Source organism: Gobio gobio (assembly GCF_949357685.1).
Source record: "Gobio gobio genome assembly, chromosome: 7".
NCBI lineage: Eukaryota > Metazoa > Chordata > Actinopteri > Cypriniformes > Gobionidae > Gobio > Gobio gobio.
In genome coordinates, this window is record NC_137103.1 from 17,548,693 (window position 1) to 17,571,958 (window position 23,266).

A 23,266-nucleotide genomic window follows, 5' to 3' on the forward strand; every position below is an offset into this window, starting at 1 on the left:
ATAATCACTGCTTGCAGCTATATTTATTATTACTATTAGGGGCCAAGCAACGCAGGTGCATAAGCACCTATTGTATCTGTAAGTGTTCTTATTTGGGGCAAGCACCAAAATGTGCTAGAACCCTATTGTGTTTGTACTGATTTTCCTTCTTTTTATCTGCCTTAAAACATGGACATCAGAGACACCAAACTCCACAGGATGGTCCCAATCATGCACCACTACTCGGGAGCATAGACACACATATGCCCGACTCTGATGTCATTATAATATGGCAATTTGCATTTTGGATTATAACTTTGGTCAAGAGTCAAGAACTACAAAATGTTAAATTATATACAAATTCTATCAAATCATTGTTTCTTCTGAGTCATTGCTTAAACCCTGAACAATACTAAAACTGTCATTATAATTTGTTTACAAAAACGTTTTTGAACCCCTCCTAGGCCATTTCTCAGAACTTCACCAAACATTGCAGACATCAACTCTAGGTCATGCTGGCAAAAAGTTATCAAAAGAATTCTGATCTAGGCTATTAAACCTTTAACAGATACATTTGTATACATATATTTGTCTGGTTTGGCGCGTTATGACTATTATGCCTAAATCTTGTGTGCAAAACTCCAAACTTCTTAAAACGTACGTATAGTGTATGATGCTCAGGACTCAGGAGCCAGGAGGCTAACAGCAATTTCTAAACTATCAGCTTTCAAGTGAAATATGAAGGCTGAAGGAAAGATGAAGGCTGTGATATTAATGTTGTCCATTAGAGAGAGCCACAGGATAAGAAATATTTTAAGCCTAATGTTTTTTTTATCAGTTTCCATCCCTTTGAATGGAAATAAATGTATTGATCTAGTTCCGTTATATAACTATGGTGTACTGAAAGTATAGTTTTATATAATTAGTGTACATATAAATCTGAGAAATGCATTTAGATCATTGAATGTTTATTTAACTTTTGTAGATCCCAATAAAACATTTTTAAGTTGTCAGTCAATTTAAAAAAAAAATGCTGTTCATTTAAAATTAGACATTTATTTTTTATTTTTCAGGATAATATATCGTCGCTGTCAGGTGGGAAACCTTGTATCTCCATTTCATAATTTCCCTTTAGATATGTCTGTGGGTTTTGTAAATATTTAACCAATGAAAAGTAAGAGCTTGTGACAAAATTTCGTCACTTCACTGGATTGTCAAATATAAATGACTGGATTGCAAAAAAAGAAAAAGAAAAGGAAAAGACTGGATTGCTAAAAGTTTGGGGATGGCCCCTTCATTTTCCAACATGACTGCGCACCAGTGCACAAAGCAAGGTCCATAAAGACATGGATGAGTGAGTTTGGTGAGGAGGAACTTGACTGGCCTGCACAGAGTCCTCACCTCAACCCGATAGAACACCTTTGGGATGAATTAGAGTGGAGACTGTGAGCCAGGCCTCTTCGTCTAACATCAGTGCCTGACCTCACAAATGCGCTTCTAGAAGAATGGTCAAAAAGTCCCATAAACACATTTGACGTCATAATATATGCCGTGACCACGAGATATTAATTCGTAGAAATGTCATATTAACTTGTGGGAACGTGATAAGTTGTGGCCACAAGATAATTTTGTCGAGGTAAGGAGATCTTTATGTTGTGGCCACGCGATGTAACGTTCTGTCCTCGAGATCATATTTCAAGGGAACAATATATTTTTCTCATGGCCACGACTTCATATTTTGAGGGAACAATATCTATTTCTCATGGCCATGAGTTAAATGCGTAAACAATCTGTGCGACCATAGCAACCTGGAATTCGTGGGAACGTCACATTCATTTGTGGGAATATATAAAATATATAATTCCCTCGACATATGATCTTGAGGCCGCGACTTTACATCGTGTAGCCACGACATGATGCCATTACCTCGACAAAATTATCTTGTGGTCATGACTTATCACATTACCACAAATTAATATGACGCATGTTACCACAAATTAATACAACAAAACTAACTGAACCAAGCATGTCCCCTCCCGGTCACTGTACTAACAGTATCAGAGAGTGCTTTCTTTTTTTGATACCTGTGTGTTCAAACATCATTAAAACCCTTACTTTTAGTGAATATTCAAGATGGACTTTGCTTTAAAAACCACATCTTTAAGATACATTTCAACTGGATCACTAATCAGCCACATGGGCAATTTGTGCATGGACCCCGATGATTGCCACTTGGGCTATATTTCTTCTTCTTCTTCTTCTTCTTCTTCCTCTCTTGAGTCTAAGGCAGCCCATAGAACTGCTTGCAGGAAAGTTATGAAATTTGGCACATTTTTGTTTTTAGATAGAAGACAGTCTGAACATTAACCACAGCAAATGTTGAGTCTCTAACTCAATCGCTCTAGTGCAAGCAACTGTCAAAAGTTGCATTTATGTTTATGCTAATAACATTTGAACCATAAGGGCTAGAAACAAAATTATTTTTGATCCAAAACAAATTCAGAAAAAAAAAAAAATTCTAACTCCTCGACCGTTACTCCATTGGCTATTCTGATTTGTGTTATAAAATACTATATTTAACAAACACAATGACATCTTTACAAAACTCTGAAGTATGTGTCTTCGGCATGATGCTTTAAAGCAGTGGTCTATGGCAAGCCGTTTTGACTTTTATTCATTCACAGGATTTGATTTCTTGATATCAACAATTAAATTTTCACTAGTTAAAATGCTAATTCTTGATATCAGCAATTAAATTATTGATATCAGAAATGCTAATTGTTGGTATCAGGAATTTAATTGTTGATATCAAGAATTTAATTGTTGATATCAAGAATTAAATGGTTGATATCAATAATTCAATTGTTGATATTAAGAATTCAATTGTTGATATCAAGAATTAAACTCTGCTGGGCCCTGAGTTTGAGGCCACTGCTTCAAAGGTATACAAATTTTTTTGCAAAAGCACCACCTTGTCAAAACTTATAATGAAATTTCAAAAACGCTAATAGTTTTTAAATAATTTTTCCTATTGTAATGAAACTGGTTTGGAAAGATTCATTCAGTTATACAGAGAGCAATGATACCATTATGCCATGGTTGGTCAGTTTGAATTACATTGAACAACTACTCTTTCGAACACCTCCTAGATCATTGGTCCGATTTTCATTAAATTAAACTCAGACCCATCTTCAGACCATGCCGGCAAAAAGTTATGGATTTTGTCTCGATAGGCAAACCGTTGTCGTTAAACGTGTAGTACTGCTCACACCATCATACATCATACTGTTGTACAATGGCAACCAGCTATAGTGAGAACTGTGAGGACATGGTCCCATGAGGCTATGGAGTCACTGCGTGGTGCACTGGAAGCACCTGACTGGAATGCCCTGTTTGAACCACTGGGTGAGGATATTAATGGGTTAACTGACTGTGTCTCTGAGTGCATTACTTTCTGTATGGACTATACTCCACCCCTACCCAAATAACAAACCTTGGGTAGCAGTGACTAGAAGGCCCTACTAAATAAAAAAAGAGGGCTTTTAGGTCAAGAGACCGAACAAAACTCGAGCGAGTACAAAGAGTTAAAAACACAGACTTGAGGAGAGCAAGCATGCTTACAGAAGGAAATTGGAGGAGAGCTCCAATGCGGCACTAACCTAGCACTAACCTTCCATATAATGGTCATGGAGAGATTGGTCCTAGCACACCTTAGACCACTGGTACGTCCATCACAACACCCTGCAGTTCGTAAATCATCCCCAGGTAGGTGTGGAAGATACAATAATACACTGGCTGGCCAAAAAAAAAAAAGTCGCTCATAGGCAAATGCTTAACTCTTTCCCCGCCAGTGTTTTTTAAAAAAGTGGCCATACCGCCAGGGTTTTTGATCATTTTCACAAAAATGTTATGTATGGCCCATAGAATATTTTGTTGTATGAATATCTGAGCATGCAATATATGAAAAGAAGTTTCATAAAAAAAGCAACATTTTGAACAAAAAGCTGAGAAAATCATTATTTTGTCGAGGAATCAGTTTCTGTCAAAGACTACATCTAGATCAGATTCAGAGCGATGATTAAACACAGATGGAGTAGATTGAGTCCATCAACACGCCTACTGCTTGCACAGTCCTACAGCTCGTTCTGGGTCGACATTTCATTCAGTAACATTAGGCAGTTTTGATTTATATGCTGTTTAATATTGATGATCACGTTATTTTACATAAGCATCTGCTTACATGCGATTGCTTGTTTTTTTGCAACTTCTTCGCCTGTGTTTTGAGATTCTCAGGAGATTCTGTAATCATTCATAAGATGCGTAATAGCGTCCCCTAGCGCAGGGGTTTTCAAACTGGGGTTAGGGGACCCCCAGGGGTCCTCCAGAAGGGTCTAAGGGGTCCCCAGAAAATTTAAGAGAATAAAAAGACAAAGCAAAAATGGATAAAGTCTACTGATTATTCTAACCGTTTCATTTCTAAATGTTTCATTTCTTGCCGTATACATTCCAGAATTGTGTATGTTTGCTTTGTATCTTTAGTGAGTTTTTCTCACTGTAGTCCCCTTTATTTTGCTCACTGGGGTTGTAAGACAACACACTACCAATACATTTATTGTGAAAGTTGCTTATACAAATACATTTTAATTGAAAATGCTCTTCTTCAGGTTTATATGTCCAACATTAATAGCCAATTTAAGTTGGGAAACAATATGTTGTATTTATAATGTCACACTTACTATTTATCTAACAGCTTAAATGTTTTTTCGTACATAAGAATAGATGGAATTTAGGAAGGGGGTCCCTCATAAAGGTTCATCATATTTGGGGGTCCTTGGCCATAAAGTTTGAAAAGCCCTGCCCTAGCGAATAACAGTGAAAACACTGAAAATTCCGTGTTTGGTAGGGAAGCGTTTTCTCACAAATAACGGAAAATTCTGTGTTTGGCGGGGAAAGAGTTAAGAGTCTATGAATGGATCATTATGTTTCTAGCATGTTATATGTTTGGCAACAGTTCTTTTAACCCTAATTGATGGATTGTGTAGCTTTTCATTTCTTAAACAACCACGTAGGAAGACACATCATGGTCATATTCCAGGATGACAATGTCAAGATTCATCAGGCTCAAATTGTGAAAGAATGGTTGGGAGGGAGCATGAAGAATAATTTTCACGCATGAAATGGCACCTCTGAGTCCAGACCTTAAATTAATTTAAAGTCTTTAAAGTCTAAAGGCTGGAAGAGACTTTACAGAGTGCTTGACTCTTGCATTGTCAATACAAGATCTTGACCAAAAGTTGATGCAACTCTTTATGGAAATAAATGTTGTGATGTTATTTCCATCAAGAGGTGCATCAATTTTTGGTGCATTGCATTTTTTATACAAAACCTTATGGATGCCACACATCCATTTTCTCACGCAGTGAAAAATCATTAAAGGGTTAGTTCACCCAAAAATGAAATTTCTTCCATTAATGACTCACCCCAATGTTGTTACACACACACGTAAGACCTCCGTTCATCCTCGGAACACAGTTTAAGATATTTTAGATTTAGTCCGAGGGCTTTCAGTCCTTTGAATGTAAGTGTATGCACACTTTGCTGTCCACGTCCAGAAAGGTAATGAAAACATCATCAAAGTAGTCCATATGTGACATCATTTGGTTAGTTAGACTCTTTTGAAGCGTCGACAATACATTTTGGTCCAAAAATAACAAAAACTAAGACTTTATTAAGCAGTGTCTTCTCCTCCGGTTTTGTTTGAATCCGCGTTCACGACGCCACAGTGATGCTGCTGACGTAAGACGCTGTGACGTGTTATCTGGTACGATAGCAGATACCAGATAACACGTCACAGCGTCTTACATCAGTAACGTCACTGTGGCGTCGTGAACGCAGCAAAGTGTGCATACACTTACATTCAAAGGACTGAAAGCCCTCGGACTAAATCTAAAATATCTTAAACTACGTTCCGAGGATGAACGGAGGTCTTACGGGTGTGGAACAACATTGGGGTGAGTCATTAATGGAAGAAATTTCATTTTTGGGTGAACTAACCCTTTAAGCAAAGAGGACACCGACACCAACAGACAAGACAGAGCAGGTTACTTTTGATATGAAACAGTCTCAGCGTTCAAATTTTGTCAATTACGGAACTCGAACAATAAATAATGTTTTGGTACTCTAAAATGTGACGTGATCGCTGTAGCGCCTCAGTTCAAGCGGCACATAAATTGACCATCTCTTCCTCTTTACTACAAGTTAAAGGATTAGTTCACTTTTAAATAAACTTTTGCTGATAATTTACTCACCCCCATGTCACCCAAGATGTCCATGTCTTTCTTTCTGCAGTCGAAAAGAAATTAAGGTTTTGGATGAAAACAGTCCAGGGTTGTTCTTCATATAATGGACTTCAATGGGCTACAAACGGTTCAAGGTCCAAATGACAGTTTCAGAGCAGCTTCAAAGGGCTTTAAACTATACCAGACGATGAAAAAGGGTCTTATCTAGCGAAACGATCAGTTTCTGCGAGAAACCGAGCAGTATTTATGCTATTATTTTACCTCTTAACAGAGGGATGCGATCATCTCTGAGCTCCGCCATAACTTCCGGAGAGTGAGGTCAAATTAGATTGTGGTCATATCTGTATACGTAGATGCCTCATTATCGACTGCACGGATCAGTAAAATGAGGCATCTACTATCGATATATCTATAACCACGAATGAACATTAGAAGTTAGAGTACAACTTACCAAAATGTACTGTATTATGTCTCATGTAATTGATCAATCAGTGTTTCAACCGCAGAAAGAGGTCAATAAAACTACTGGAGAACTATTTGTCACGTAACATATTTACCTCAGTAACTATTTTGCTTAATATATGCACTACATTACATATTTATTGCACAGTTCATATCATTTAAAAATATTATAACATTATTATTATAAAAAAACACATTATATTAAGTTGTAAATTTTAACCAGCTGGCAGGGCTCCCTATATGTTCTCTGTAAAATACTTTTTCCTTGAGAAAAATTAAATTATGTAGCTACTGTACCTGATATTTATCCAAATTAATCAATATCAAATCAAAATCGGAATCAAATCGCAAGTAATATAAGTCTCTAGTGTCCCCAGAATGTGTTTGTGAAGTTTCACCCCTATTTGGGTGAGCAAAAACGTGCAGCTTTTGTGTGTGCCCCTTTATATTGCAAATGAGCTGCTGCTCCCAGGCACCTTTGCAGAAGAGGGTGGAGCCTTTACAGCTTGTGCTTCGGATAGTCCGGCAACAACAAAACTGGAGAATGTCACATAGCCAAAATGTCAGAAATTGTCAGTAGCGATGTTCATCATTACATGTTCATACCGGAGTCTGATGGAGAGACTCAGGAAGAAGTTAAAACTTTTAGAATGCTACTGGACGTTTCTGGATAAATCTATGTAGTTGGTGTGGAGTTGTAGTCGATGAGTTAAATCAACTTGAAGGGTTAGTTCACTCAAAAATGAAAATTAGACCATAATTTACTCACCCTCAAGTCATCCTAGGTTAATATGACATTCTTCTTTCAGACGAATAAAATCTGAGCATTTAAAAATGTCCTGACTCTTCAAAGCTTTATAATGGTAGTGAATGGTTGTGTCGTTTTTGAAGTCCATAAAAGTGTATCTATCCATCATATAACTGCTCCACATGGCTCTGGGGGGTTAATAAAGGCCTTCTGAAGCGAAGTGGCACGTTTGTGTAAGAAAAATATCCATATTTAAAACTTTAGACTAAAATAACTAACCCTTAACCCGCTAAAAGAGTAACCCTTGAACCCTTGACGCATGTGTATTGACGAACGCAGAAGCGCAGAGGATAGAGCAGAACAAAATACCGGTCATGGATTAGAAGATCTAAAACTAAATTTTTAAAGAGAAATGGTGGAGGATTTTGATATAGTCAAGTCAACCTTATTTATATAGCGCTTTTAACAATGCAGATTGTTTCAAAGCAGCTTTACAGTGTTAAACAAGAAAATAATGCAACAATTTTATTCAGCCGTATAGCCATTCTGGAGAAAACGGTGATGTCATCAGTTCATTTCAATTATCATACAGTGACAGTGTGGGCTTTAGATCAGTAATTAGATCAGTAATTTAGTTAATATGGTTAATTTAGTTTAATAATTAGATTTATTTGGATATTTAGTTGAACAATTTAGAAAAATTTAGTGTCCCCAACTGAGCACCCCAAGCCAGAGGCAACAGTGGCAAGGAAACCAAAACCCCATCAAGTGACCTAATGGAGAAAAATAAACCTTGGGAGAAACCAGGCTCAGTCGGGGGGCCAGTTCTCCTCGAGCACAATTAACAAACAGCGTATGATTATTATTCTGGCAACGTTACAGGTCAGAGGTTATAATAAATCGGAATATTCGAAGGATCGGAGGCAACACGCCGGAGACGGGTTTATTGAGGATGATGTTGATTAAATAATTATTAAAGTGCAATATTCGAAAGATCGGAGGCAACACGCTGGAGACGGGTTACAGTGGACAATCTCTACATGACGTAAACTTGGAAGAGATTCATCACTCATACAATATTTACTTTTAATTCCACTCTGTAATAGCACAACTCTAAAGATCAGTTCCAGGTGTAGACAATTATTATTATTATTATTACTATCTTTTTATGACAATTTATATTGAAACCTTAATACTTCACTGAATACTCACTAACAATATGCCACACAAAAGGTCAAGCAACTCTTTTCATTTACCTCTGCTGCTTCTCATTTCAACTGCATTGAAATAAAAATATAATTCTGTATTTGGCCATTAACTCATGACTGTGAAAAGTAAATGCCTTTTTAAAGCGAACTCACACTGCACCGTCAGAGGCTAACCAATGCAGGCAATCAACAGATTACAGAACATCACTTTCTGTGACCATGACCCGACAAATGCAGACTGAACATGTTCAGTCGACAAAAACAAATGCCCTTGGTAGGCATCTGCCTGTGCATTGTGAATTAGTAATTCACAATGAGTAAACATTTTTAAAGCTGTCTGTGCTTTTATGTGGACTAGACACACATGTGAACACCTCCAGACACTAATGTTTTGATCTTTTGACTTTAACCAATTCATTACATAATGCTCAGAGTCAGTCTAAAACAGTAAGTTAAACATAATCATAGCAGAATGTAAAGGTCATCTAAATACAGTAAGAAGATAACAGACCAGGTTGTTCTGACTATGAACTCAACTTTACTTGCATATGTTGCAGCCGTAAATATACTTCCATTTTGTCTCAAAACATGTTTAATACAGTACAGAATGAGCTGACAGGGCAAAAACTGTACCTGCAGTGAGTTCCACAAAAGTGAAGAGTAAAAGCGCCGCTTCTGAGCACCTGAGATAAGCCATGACATCAGTCACTCTCCGCACATCAATACATCCACCTTTACGGACAAAATCACCACAACTCTAATCTGCTGCATTTCCACAGTGACTGCTAGCATTTCTCCACTCTGAATAAATCCCAGAGCGACTGTACACGTAGAGAGAGACTTGCTCCTCCTCCTGTAGCTCAATGTAAGAGGATTACAGAGAGACAGAGAGAGAGAGAGAGAGAGAGAGAGAGAGAGAGAGAGAGAGAGAGAGAGAGAGAGAGAGAGAGAGAGAGAGAGAGAGAGAGAGAGAGAGAGAGAGAGAGAGAGAGAGAGAGAGAGAGAGAGAGAGAGAGAGAGAGAGAGAGAGAGAGAGAGAGAGAGGCTAAACAATCTCTTTATTAGACCATTTGTCTTTCTACCTCAAATCATACAATTATTTTACAAACTAAATTACATTCTACAAATTTAAAATCAACATTTCATTTTCTCCAATTTCACAAAGAACTTCCCCCAACAAGCAAATTTCAGAAAAAATTACAATGTTGTTTACCAATTTATAATATGTATACTCTATCTTAATTCTAGCTGTTATCATCCCTTTTAAAACCATCTCAGCATTTATTGAACCAATCCCCAACATTTTATTTTTCCTAGTTTTCCAGATAGACAATTTTGCACACCCTAACAAAAAATTCAGTAAACATTTCTTCCTCTTTTCCTGAAAATTATATTTTGGTCCACTTATAAAATTCTGATAAGAAAAATGGTTCTCCAAACCTTATTAAACGTTAAAAAATTAAAAACTCCCTTCAACCTTAAACAATCAATAAATAAGTGACTAACCGTTTCTTCTAAACCACAAATTAAACACTCTGTCCCCACTGCTGGTATGATTCAGGTGTGCCACGTGTCTGTTCGTAGCTATAGCCCCGAACTACAATCTCCACTGCAGGTCTTCAGTACGCTTTTCAACAGGCAACTTATAAAGAGACCTCCAGCATGCCTTAAAATCTGTCCCAAACACTTCTGACCACTTCCACGTCTTCACTCCTCTTAACACAGTCTGATGAGTAACTTTTACACACGTTATGTAAATAGTTCTTTCTTCTTAATGTCTTGAAAACTTCCCAACTCGGGGTACTCAAATGATAAAATCGAATTTCCAGCTCCCTCATTCTCCTCCTGTACAGCAGCAGATACTTTAATGGGTGGAAATGTATATTCCTCATTCCAACCCTGTGACAGTGCCTCTCTACATGGCCCAGGTAGAGCAGCCCACACTTCCTCCATTATCCTTCTCAGAAGGCGAAGAGATCTTAACCCAGTAGCACTCTGCAATGACTCCGCTGTTTTCCAGCCATCTTCACTTCTCAGATCCCCCAACTTGACAAATCCAGCCTTTACTAAACAGATTTAGAGGACAAAATATTTGTTCGTATTAATGGGTTGTGTAACACTGGTTCTCCCATTATCCAGTTACCCATTATTTTAAAATGTCTCTGTGTATAAAAAAAATATTTTTCCAAGCTGTTATCATTGACTTATAGAAAAGGGTTAAATCCTTCAAATCCACTTCGTCAATTTGCAGTAGAAAAAGCTGTTTATCATACAATAGACCCAATGTTTTTTGTAGAAGAGCACAAGCAACATTTATCCACCCAGCATTCTCTTCATAGAACTAGTCTAGTAGACTAGTCTTTGTGCTGCAAAGTCGAAAAGCATTTATTCGGCTTCGTACATCTATTAGGCTTTGCCCTCCTTCATTCACTGGTAGATAAAGTCCACTTTTGACCAGACCAGAAGAAATCCACCAATTTCCTCTGAATATCCTTAATACTGTCCTCTGGTGGCTCAAGTACATTCAGTTTGTGCCATAACATAGAGGCTGTCAGGTTGTTTGTAATTAAAGGGATAGCTCACCCAATAATTAAAATTCTGTCATCATTTACTCACCCTCAAGTTGTTCCAAACCTGCATGAGTTTCTTTGTTCTGCTGAACACAAAAGAAGATATGTTGAAGAATGATTGTAACCAAGCAGATAGAGCAACCATTGACTTCCATAGTATTTTTTTCCCAACTATGGTAGTCAATGGTTGCTCTATCTGCTTGGTGACAAACATTCTTCAAAATATCTGCTTTTGTGTTCAGCAGAACAAAGAAACTCATACAGGTTTGGAACAACTTGAGGCTGAGTAAATGATGACAGAATTTCATTTTTGGGTGAACTATCCCTTTAAGACTCTGCCTCTATATGATAGTTCAGGTAATAGCCAATTCCATGTAGACAACTTGGCAAAAAACCTTTTCAAGCAGACCCTCACAATTTCTTTCTTTATACTTATCGGTCTCAAGAAACACCCCCAAAACTTTAATGCCTTCCCTTCCCCATTTCAGTCCCAGTCCTTCAGGAAGTTGAGGTGGCCCCTTATCAACCCAAGAACCCACAACAAACCCTTCACACTTTGCCCAATTAACCTTGGCTGAAGATGATTTTTTTAATACAGGTTTACATTTTTACAAAGTATCTGAATATAATTTTGACCAGTAATAAAAATATTTACATCGTCTGCATACGCATACGCAGATACAGAATACCTTAACCCTGAATTATCACCTGGTATCATTAAACCTTTTAACTCTTTTCTTAGTTTACACAGTAAGGGTTCAATGGCTAAACTATAAAGTTGTCCTGATAGAGGATATCCCTGCCGGATTCCTCTTTTAACAGGGATTGGACAACTCAAGCCACCTCCTATCTTAAGCATAACTGAAGCATCTTCATACAGTATTTATATCCACAAAATAATATTATCCCCAAATCCAAAAGTTTTCAACACAGTAAATGACCTACCCTGTCAAAAGCTTTCTCTTGGTCAATAGATAAAAACCCCACATCAAGATTGTTTCTAATAGACACATCAATCACATCCCTCGTAAGACACAAGTTGTCCATTATTGTACTCCCAGGAATGCAATAAGTCTGTTCTCTTTCCACCACAATATGCAAAATATGTTTTAGTCTGTTGGCTAAACTTAGACAGTATTTTATAGTCTAAACACATTAAAGACACTGGGCACCAATTCTTCAACAACCCTAGGTCTCCATTTTTTGGCAGTAGTGATAACACCAGCCTCTTTTAAAACATTCACAAAATACATCATAAAAATCATCTCCTAAAACACCCCAAAATGCTTGATAAAATTACACTGGTAACCCATCAACTCCAGGTGACTTTCCTGTAGAAAGCTGTTGCACAGCCTTTGAAAGTTCATCAAAGGAAATCATCATGTCCAATGTCTTTTGTTCCTCAGGCCTTAATTTAGGAAGGTCCTTTAAGAACTGGTCCATAGATGCAACATCACAGTCCATATTGCCAAATAGTTCTTTATAAAAATCAATGCCCAACTTTCTCATCTATGTTGGATCTAAAGTAATTGTTCCGTGCCTCTTTCCGTTCAAGGCCAAAAAAATAAGCAGTTGGAGCATCCATTTCTTTATTAGAAGATATTCAAGCTCAAACTAGTGCACCTTTCACTCTTTGTTCCAACAATGACTTCAACTCCATTTTTTTATTTTTTATAATATTCATTGACCCACAATCATCAACATCAATCATTCTTTTTTCCATTTCATTAATCTCAACCTCCAAATTTCTCTTCACTTTAGCAGTAGTATTATAAGAAAATTGTTAACAAAAAACTTTAATCTGTGCTTTTCCAACCTCCCACTAGCCTGACGTCGTCATACTCAATTCTAGTCAGAATTTGAGTCTGATACTGCTCCGTTGGGCTGTGATTATGGGGCGTGTTTCATCCGAACCAGGAAAGACCTTAATTGGATAGACCTACAACCAATCAGAGCAACGGAGCGACGCATAACGTTAGTTATCAAATGTCAACAGAACTAAGTTCTGTTCTCGGGGCTAAGTTCGGCTGGCATCCAGGCTAAACTCCCACCATTGAGTCAGATTTTCTCAATTATTATTCCTCTGTCTCCAGATATCTCAAACTACAAAACTTTTTAAAAAAATCCTTGTCTTGTAATAATTTTACATTAAAATGCCAATAAAATTTAGGTCTTAAAGTTTTTACAATATTATAATCTAAAGTCACCATATGATGGTCTGAAAAACCATTTGGTAATATACAAAGTATTAATAACTCCGTTTATTTCAAATTTATACAACCTATCCAATCTTGCTCCTGTCACAACATAATCTAGTATCTTAATCCAGGTATATTGCGCCACCAATTTATTTCTACTTCTCCACACATCCACAATCCACTCGAATTCATTATTACTATCAGAATGTGTTTCTTGTAAAAAAAAAAATATTTTGACATCATTTAATTTAATAGATTCAGAAACCATTGCTCTTTTAACTCTATCTCTTCCCCCATCGATGTTAAGGGATCCTGCTCTAACAACCTCCATAAAGTTCCAAAGAATAAAACTGTTCACATCCCATCTGAGATAAATTTGACACCTCTGATACATCTGACAAAGCATCATCCTCACTTTCTTCCTCTCCTTCATTCTCAACCATTTCTCCTGATTGTTTGTCCTCTGAAGTCACCATTCCTCCATTTCCTGACAGATCCCCATCAACTAACATAACTTTTTCACCAATTTCTACCTTTTCAACTGTATTTTTCTCAATTTCTTTTATCACCATTTCTTCCACCACCTGTGTCTCACCATTAACATTTTCTACCATCTTAAACGTTTCCGTACTGGTCTCACCCTCAGTAGGCATACTAACACTACCTGAATCCTTTTCACTTTGCACATTTTGATCCTCAGTTTCCACTCTTTGTTCTCCAGTTTTCTCCATACTACCATTCGTATCATTACTCTAACCTGTCTCGTTCATCACTCCTTCTCTATGGGCGCATGACAATCTTACATGTCCTACAGAGCTGCATTCAAAACAGCGCATTTCCCCGGGGTTCGCATATAACATGTATGATTTCCCTTCATACACACAACAAAAAGACATGTTCAATATCGGAGCGTTCAAAAACAAACACCTGCCGTCTAAAAGACAACACATGCTTCAAAGATTCATGTTACACCCAAGCGGTACCATCTTTATTCCACTTGCAAATTTTCCATACCTAGAATTAGATGCAATTTGCACCGTATTACATATTACTTCTAACTGTAATATGCAATCACTTTCCACTGCACTTTTACACTTTTTTCGGATAGCTTCTGTCCATAATTTATTGCACTACCTTAATCCACTGCTATATTCCTCATTTTAGCCTAACATATCATTGTATACCTCTGTCTGTAAAATTCTGTTTATAGTAATAGCCATCTGTATATTTATTCACTGTACATATTCACCTGTAAATTATGTTTATAGTAATAACCATCTCTCTCTATATATATTTATATATATTCAGTACATATCCATGTCCTGCACTTATTCAACCATTGTATATCCTGCACTTGCTGCTGTTGCACTTCTGGTTAGACCTAAACTGCATTTTGTTGCCTTGTACCTGTACTTGTGTAATGACAATAACGTTGACTCTAATCTGAATCTAATCTAATCAGAGAGACACATCAGAACTCCTGCATCTCCCAAGATAAAAGCCTTGAGAGACAACATCGCTGAACTGGAGCAGAAATTCTTCTTCCTGTTTAAAGAGGAAACTAACAACAACCTCCACCATCTCCTGAACCTGACCAGCCATGACAGCATTCAACAACTACAACAGCTCTGCTCTGCTGTCAGACATCTGGAGGAGGGCAATCAGGAGCTGCGACAGGAGCTGAGGAGGGTGAGAAAGGAACTGGTTAGAAGAGAACAACACAGCCACACACAGGAGACTGCTGGGGGAGACCAGAAACCAGCTACACACAAAACAACATCAGCAGTGTGTCAGCATGCTAACACACAGCACCTCCTCTCCTGAACGCATCCCAAACTCACCTCAACATCAGAAGAGTGTTAGCACACAACCTCAGAACTCCTTCATCCCTGCAACCCGTCAGTCTCCTCAAGCCCCTCAGAGCCTCAAGAGGAAAGAGAACCGCAGCACCACACAGAGTCACCCACCATCTACAACAGCATCCCCCCCCGAGCACCAGCAGAGAACAGAAGGGTGAAGACAACACCGTCATCCTCTGTGACTCCAACGGCCACCATCTTGACCACAGACGACCGAGGGAGATCTGTTAAGAAGCTCTGGTGTCCCACCTCACACTCTGCTTTAAGACTGCTGCGAGAGGGTGTACTGGGTGTACCATCACACATCATTCTTTACACCGGAACGAACAACCTCAGTGCTAGAAGGACTGACATCCCTAAAGACCTGTCCAATGTGGTGAAAACCGCCAGGAGGATCTACCCCAGAGCCAAGGTCATCATCTCAACCCTTCTACCTCGCAGAGAGGTAGATCATCAACACCATCAATGCGGAGATAGCTAGAGTCTGTGCTCCGATGCCGAATGTTCACATAGCTGACCATCAGCGCATCATCCACGAGCATCTGTATGACCACATTCACATCCATCGAGAGGGCATGAGACTGTTCGCGAAAACCATCAAGGACACAGCCCTGAAAAGTCCTCAGAAAACACATCCTGACCACAAGGAGAAGGTCAGTCAGACAGACAGCTATGCCGCTGTAGTGGCAGGACGAGGTAGAAGGTCAGTCAGACAGACAGCTATGCCGCTGTAGTGGCAGGACGAGGTAGAACAGACACCAGCGACCTCATCCAGATAAAACACATGCTGAAAATCATGTGACAACCTGTTAGCTTAAGTAGTCAAGTATGATCATTATTTCCCTAATGATTTTATTTATTTATTATTTTTATTTTTTACATTTGTAAAATTGATTCACTCACTATATTTCTATATATCATCAATGTGACCTTTTTAATTGATGAATCTATAATTTAAGACATGATTTGGTCATGAATTCAAACATTGTTCTGGTAAATACAATATTCATCAATGTCATCGTTTAAAATAACAAGCTATAATATTCAAGGGATGTTCTCTTCAGCTTTTGGAGAGAAAATTACTAATCCTGATTTTGTTAATACTGTATATAGTTCAGATATAATTATTTTACTTGAGACATGGAGTCGTTTAGACTCAAAAACCCTCACTCCTTCAAACTACAGAGAGCTGTGTATACCCTCAATCAAACAGCCTAATGTTAAAAACGGAAGAGATACAGGAGGAATTATAGTTTGGCTCAAAGACCATCTGTGGCATTATATTCACCCGGTAAAAAAAGGGAAAACGCATATTTGGATAAAACTTCAAAAAGAGCTTTTGTGTTTAGATGAGGATCTGTACCTGTGTGCCACATATATCCCCCCATATGAGTCTCCATATTATAATAAAGACATCTTATCAACCCTACAGTCAGAGATCATTTACTTTCAGTCTCTAGGATCAGTTCTGCTAATGGGGGATCTGAATGCTACAACGGGGAAGGAAGTGGACTACATCAGCTCAGATGGAGACAAATATATAAATGGTTCACTTAATCAACAAAAACGGTTTACAAAAACACGTCAGAATTACGACAACACAATTAACAGACATGGAAAACAAGTCCTGCAGCTCTGCAATAGCCTAGGTCTTTACATTGTTAATGGTAGAACAAAGGGTGATTCTCTGGGTTGATTTACCTCCTGCTCACATCTAGGCGGCAGCACAGTAGATTGCGCCATCACAGATTTAGACCCCCCCAAATATATATGGAGTAAAGACAGTCCTGTCCTGTGTGAATCCGCGCTTGACAGCACTGATGTTCAGAACATTAATTTCTATTGACTTCATTTAGTGAAGAGAAGAAAACCACCAATTTAGCAACCGAACAGTTAACTGAAATGTTTTCTACAGTTGTCAAAAAAGAAAAATTGCCCTGAGAAAAAAAACTACAGATGCAAAAAAGAAATGGCTAATGCTGGTTGGTTTGATAAAGAATGCCAAAAAGGAAGAAAAGAATTACGGTCATTATCAAATAGAAAACAGAGACCCGGCAAACCAACAAATACGAGCCACATATCAGCAAACCCTCAAAATATACAAATCACTATTAATACAGAAAAAAGCTGATCACATGAAAATAAAACTAAACAAGATCGAGGAGGCAGTCGATCAAAATTATTTTTTGGAATTATGGAACAATTTAGACAAATCCAAAAAAGCAATACACCTTCCCATCTATGACCCAAAAATCTGGACTGAATATTTTGGAAATCTCTATTAACCAAACGAACCGACCCTTACCCAAAGTCATCTAACCTCCCAACTCCATAACCTGGAACGCACTATAAAAGACCAGCTAGACCATTTAGACCAGCCCATAGCATTAAACGAACTGACAGACAAGATGAAATACCTAAAAAACAGAAAATCCTGTGGCGTGGATGGAATCTCTAATGAGATGCTGAAACACAGCAGCCCCGAACTGAAAGTTGCTATTGTGAAATTGTTCAATCTCTTAATAAAAATCAGGACACTTTCCTGAGATATGGAAAGAAAATTTGATTACTCTAGTTTTTAAACAAGGCGAGAAGTACAACCCAAATAATCATAGGGGCGTTAGCAGTAACCTGGGCAAACTTACAAACTGTTCTGCTCCATTATTAATGAGATTAGTGCAGTTCATTCAGGAACACAACATTTTAAACAATTGTCAAATTGGATTTATGCCCAATCAGAGAACATCAAACCACATCTACACATTCCACACACTGATCCAAAAACATGTTCATCAAAAAAAACCAAGGAAAAATATTTGGCTGCTTCATTGATTTAAAAAAAGCCTTTGATTCAGTTTGGCATAACGGACTTTTTCTAAAACTTATCCAAAGTGGAATAGGAGGAAGGACGTATGATCTCATAAAATATATATATAACGGGAACAAGTGCTGTGTCAAGATCAACGACAGACGGACTGATTATTTCAGTCAGAATAAAGGAGTCTGTCAAGGCTGCAGCCTCAGCCCGACTCTCTTTAACATCATCAATGAGTTGGCATCAGCACTTGAGAAGTCCTCTTGTCCTGGTCTGACCCTCGAGGGCAGACAAATCAAATGCCTCCTGTACGCTGACGACCTTCTGCTGCTGTCGCCTCATGAAGAGGGACTGCACGAAAGCCTCTCTGTGTTAAAGCAGTACAGTAGCGACTGGGCCTTACCAATCAACATGTCAAAGTCCAAAATCATGATCTCCCAGAAAAAACCTTGCCTTACTGACAAAAAATATAATTTTACAATCGGGGGAACACTTCTTAATCATGTCACACATTATAATTATTTGGGTCTTACGATCTCTGCTTCTGGAAAATTTGAGATGGCAATAAAAGATCTGACCGATAAGGCACCCAGGGCTTATTACAGTATACGAAGATCACTGTTTAAATTTAACCCACTTATTAAACTGGCTGAAAATTTTTGATAGCATCATCAAGCCCATTCTTCTGTATGGATGTGAAATCTGGGGCCCCAAATTTAAATTAGACTATACATCTTGGGATAAAAACCCCACTGAAAAGTTCCACCTCAAGTTCTGTAAGAACATCCTGGGACTTCACAGAAATGCCCCTAGTCTGGGCTGCAGGGCAGAACTAGGCAGATTCCCTCTCCTGTGTGTGATCCAGAAGAGAGCAGTGAAGTTCTGGTTCCATCTCTCAGATACGCCGACAGATGCCTACCATCACTGCACTCTCACACACAGGGCAGGACACCCAGAGAGTGACTCCTTGCACTATTTAGTGGAAACACACCAACTAAATCCAACAATTCAATCAAAACTATCAAAACTTAAAGAAATACAAAAAAGAACCCAGGAAGAATACATCAATGAATGGCAAATAAAAGTAGAACAAATGTACAAATTGAAGTACTTCTGCAGAATAAAGAAAGATTATCAATTGGCCCCTTACTTGATCCAAATTAGAGACTATCGGCAGAGAAAACTCCTGACGAAGTATCGTTTGAGTGAGCACAGTCTGTGTGTGGAGACGGGCCGACACAAGCAGAGCTGGAGAGCCAGAGAGCTCAGACTGTGTTCACACTGCCCTAATGGAGTCGTAGAGGACGAACTTGCTCTTCCTCACACAGTGCAGCAAATATAACAACATCAGAGAAACATATTTCAGCCAAATTGCTCAAATTTTACCTGAACTCCACCAAGCAAGCCACATCAACAAACATTTCTCTTTTTCTCCTAAAATATAACAGAGTATCCACTTGGCAGCTCAGTTTGTGTCCTCCTGCCATATTATGAGGGACAAAGGCTGAACCCTCTTCCCCTTTTTATTTTATTTTGTTACTCTTTCCAGTCTCACCACTGCTCTCTGTAATTACCACTTGTTGAGTTATGGGATAACATATGTACAATATAGTACAATATACATATGAGAGAGCGAGAGCGAGAGAGATGGTAGGGCATTGGGTGCACCAGCAAACCTAAACCACATGACTGGGAATCTCCAATTACCTCAATGAAGGAAGTATAGAATTTATTTATTTGTTTATTTATGTTTATTTTTTGGAATAATTACTGGAATCATAGAGGTTTCAGGACCTGACTGCTCTTTAGAGTTTATGGCTTTTAAGCAATAAAAGAGTATTTCAACAAATACTCATTTGTTGATCATATGGATGAAACTAACAGGTTATTTTTTCCCTAATTTAAAAAAAAAAAATGATTAAAGTATTCAACTTTTCTTTGAGGAAAAGATGTTTAATTGTTATGAAAATAATAAGAACATCTAAGGAGTATGGATATACATTATATGCATGGGTTTGCAGAGAGTTCCTCAGGGGCTCAAATGTAAAAACTACAAGAAAAAAAAAACAATTTAAATATAACAAACTCCCATATTCTCACTTCAACTGCTTTATTTCCAGCAAATGTCTCTCTACAAAAGAAAGATTCTATGGTAGTTTAAGTTTGCATTTGAGACCACATTCTTATCCGTTTAATAATTGTAATGAATTATCTGATAAACAAAAACATCTGTTTTTGAATTCTGGATCTTGTCATTTGTTTTTACTCCTTTAGCTTCAGTATTCACAAACAATATGAAACAAACAAAAAACAACTGCATGATGCTAAATGTGCAGTGATATACAAAACTTCTCAGAATGAATACATTACACAACAGGAGGAGCATCAAGAGAGTGACTGAGGTACAACTCAAACTCATTGTTCAATAATGAAAGATTGATCAAGTGTGTTTACTGTCTACTTACTCTATAAATGACAATGATAAAGAGCCAGAATGAATAAAGTGATTCATATTTTCTGTGTAGAGTTGCTGTTTGTTATGGTGTAGCTGTATTATGAACTAGAACTGATTTGAAAGTTTGTAAAGTTCAAATTCTTTAAATAATAACGCGAGTATGGAATGCAAAAAGCTGTTTTTAAAAGAAAACTGTAATTTTAAAGCAGTGTCTTTAAATGCCCAGCTGCTGTAACGTGACAAGATGTGTGAAATAATAGATATGTGCTAAAAGAGAGAACTACCATATGAAAACTGTCTGCAGTCTTTTAAATGCCCACTAAAACATCTTTGGATGCCAAAATATGCCCCGCTGTAAAATCTAAATAAATATGATGTGCCTCTATAAGAGCACTAAGTCAGGATAATCTCTTTTTCCGGTTTGTTCTCCAGCTGAGACATCTGCTGGGCGTGGTAAAAGGCCTTTAGGGTCTTCCATAAGGAAGCAGTTCATATGTCCACTTTTACTTTGTCCAGAGAATTATCCATTTTTGTCAGAGTCTTTTTGATGCGTAATGCTGTAAGTCTGGCTGATGGGTTCTGGTACCAACATTCCTTCATGAGTTTAACGATTGATGTTAAAGTCTGAAAAATAAAAACAAAAAAGAAGACCGAATCAAGCAATGTGAAGGTGAAAAACAAAGCAATGGAGGTATGAATCATCAATAGAAAAAATAAGAATTGTTGCTATAATGTTTGTATTGCTGTAAATATATCCTTGTGGCTATTAGAAAGCAATACTTCTTTACACAATTTATTTACAAATAAGAACTATGAAGCATATAGGACATATGGTCACACGTGTGCATATAACAGATTCAAATGTGGTGTGAGATCCAATCAGAATTTAGAGTAGGAACTACTAGTAATTACAATAGTAATAATTTCTTATTTTCATGTGACATCATGCCCTTATAGGAACATCTACCTGGAGGGCAAAACAAGGCTTTCCTATGTTGCCTGCCAGTAATTTTTTCCAGGTTTGTACAAAGTACTAATGTAGTAACAGTCATTTTAAAATACCAAAGTCAATATTCACCTTATCAATGATGCATACTATGTAGACGCAATTAGATTTAAAATCAAAAAGTGAGTTTTTGCTTAACCCCCTTCGAGTTGGCTTTTTTTCTTATCAGTGCCAAAGAGACTCAAATAAGTTTTTTGTCATTCAGGCAAGTGTTATATCATTATATTCTGTTAAGTATCTATTTTTTGTGTACAGTCACAATAAAAACAAATTGTTGTGCTTTTTGCAAAATAAAGAAAACAAACATGATGCGCAATCTGCAGCCTCTCTCTCAATGATGTCTAACCTGATTGTCTTCAGAAAATGACTAAATGTTCCACTTCATTATCCAGTAATGCGAACACGATCACGGAGCACGTGTTCTTTGAGATTCAAATACCATGCGTCAACGCCCACACATCATCTCAAACAAACACTTCAAGTGAAGCGCCACACTTCAGCTACATTGTTTTGAGACGCGTTGAGGAATAATTCTCCTCGTGGAAAGCTGTTTATGTTCTGTTCAGAGCAAAGGATTCAGCAGCTGATTGGGGTAGGCTAAGTTTATTCTGTTAGCATCTGTGAATATTAAACGCAAAAACCTGCGCAAGGACAAGGACGCACTGAAGCTTTCTTTGTTTAAATTAGCTCAAAATTACAGTCAGATTTAAGTCATTACCTTGACAAACTATACATCATTAAAAAGATCTAAGACTCAAGCTTCCATTTTTTACCTATGTTTTATTCTCAAAGTCTTATAGTGACTGTAATTTGTTAATATGTGTCAGGAGTTATGAATATGAAAACCGGCATCGGTACCTTTTGATTGTAATATGAGCGTCAGCTGCTCTCATTCATAAAAAAACTCCACTATGCTCGTCATGAAGACTCGCGACAAAACTACATCCCCCTGGGCTTTTAGTTCAAAAGTGTGCAGATGAGGAGAAATATTGATAGATTCTCTTATTTATTCAATCTTTACCCAAAATGCGCAGGTGTAATCATAATGAGCGCTGGATACTCTGATGTGTTGTGTTTTCAGTTCATACTGGCAGCAGGAGGGCGCTCCGTGCACATGTAGTCCATATATGTCATAGACGAAGAAGATATATACCATGTGACATTCCAGAAATTCCCTGACATAAACAAAGCTTCCTGAGATCGCTATAACATGCAGATAGACACGTTTGAAGACAATAAACACACATTAGTGATGATGTATGGTTTATCGGTGTTCTTTATACCATGTTGGGTGTATTCATAATAGATTATATTTATAATGCAATACTATTCGACATAGCTTTTATCATTATGCAGAATATTTTAAAATTATATATTTTCTGTTCTGATTTTTTGATCCGAATCCAAATGAGATCACAGAAGGTTATTTAAAACATTTGACTTGTGATATGAAGTAAGTTTGGAGTAAAAACATGGTTTTAATCTCATAAATTGTTGTGTTTTAATAAATGTGTTTAATAAATCATAAATTATGGTTTAATAAATCAAATTGTTGTGGCAGATAATTTGGCTTGTTTTAAGCAAAAAAATCACTTCATTTAGATTTAGATAGATTGCGCGTCAATTAAGCAGGTAGCACCGGCGGTGGTCGGCCAAAACACTTTTTT

General features: G+C 37.5%; 2 protein-coding genes across 4 annotated transcripts in view; both read right to left on the reverse strand.

Annotated features, from left to right (window-relative positions):
• Positions 1-9,503, reverse strand: part of acvr1c (activin A receptor type 1C) — a 120,211-nt gene extending 110,708 nt beyond the window's left edge. For both annotated transcript variants that reach the window (XM_079821942.1, XM_079821943.1), the window contains exon 1: positions 9,330-9,503. In XM_079821942.1, coding sequence (XP_079678068.1) covers positions 9,330-9,393 — 64 coding nt within the window. In that variant the 5' untranslated portion in view covers positions 9,394-9,503. The remainder of the gene's footprint in view (positions 1-9,329) is intronic.
• Positions 9,504-20,078: 10,575 nt separating this feature from the next.
• The window catches only part of LOC307129489 (activin receptor type-1-like), a 128,930-nt gene continuing 125,742 nt past the window's right edge, over positions 20,079-23,266 (reverse strand). For both annotated transcript variants that reach the window (XM_079821945.1, XM_079821944.1), the window contains one exon: positions 20,079-21,217. In XM_079821945.1, coding sequence (XP_079678071.1) covers positions 21,083-21,217 — 135 coding nt within the window. In that variant the 3' untranslated portion in view covers positions 20,079-21,082. The remainder of the gene's footprint in view (positions 21,218-23,266) is intronic.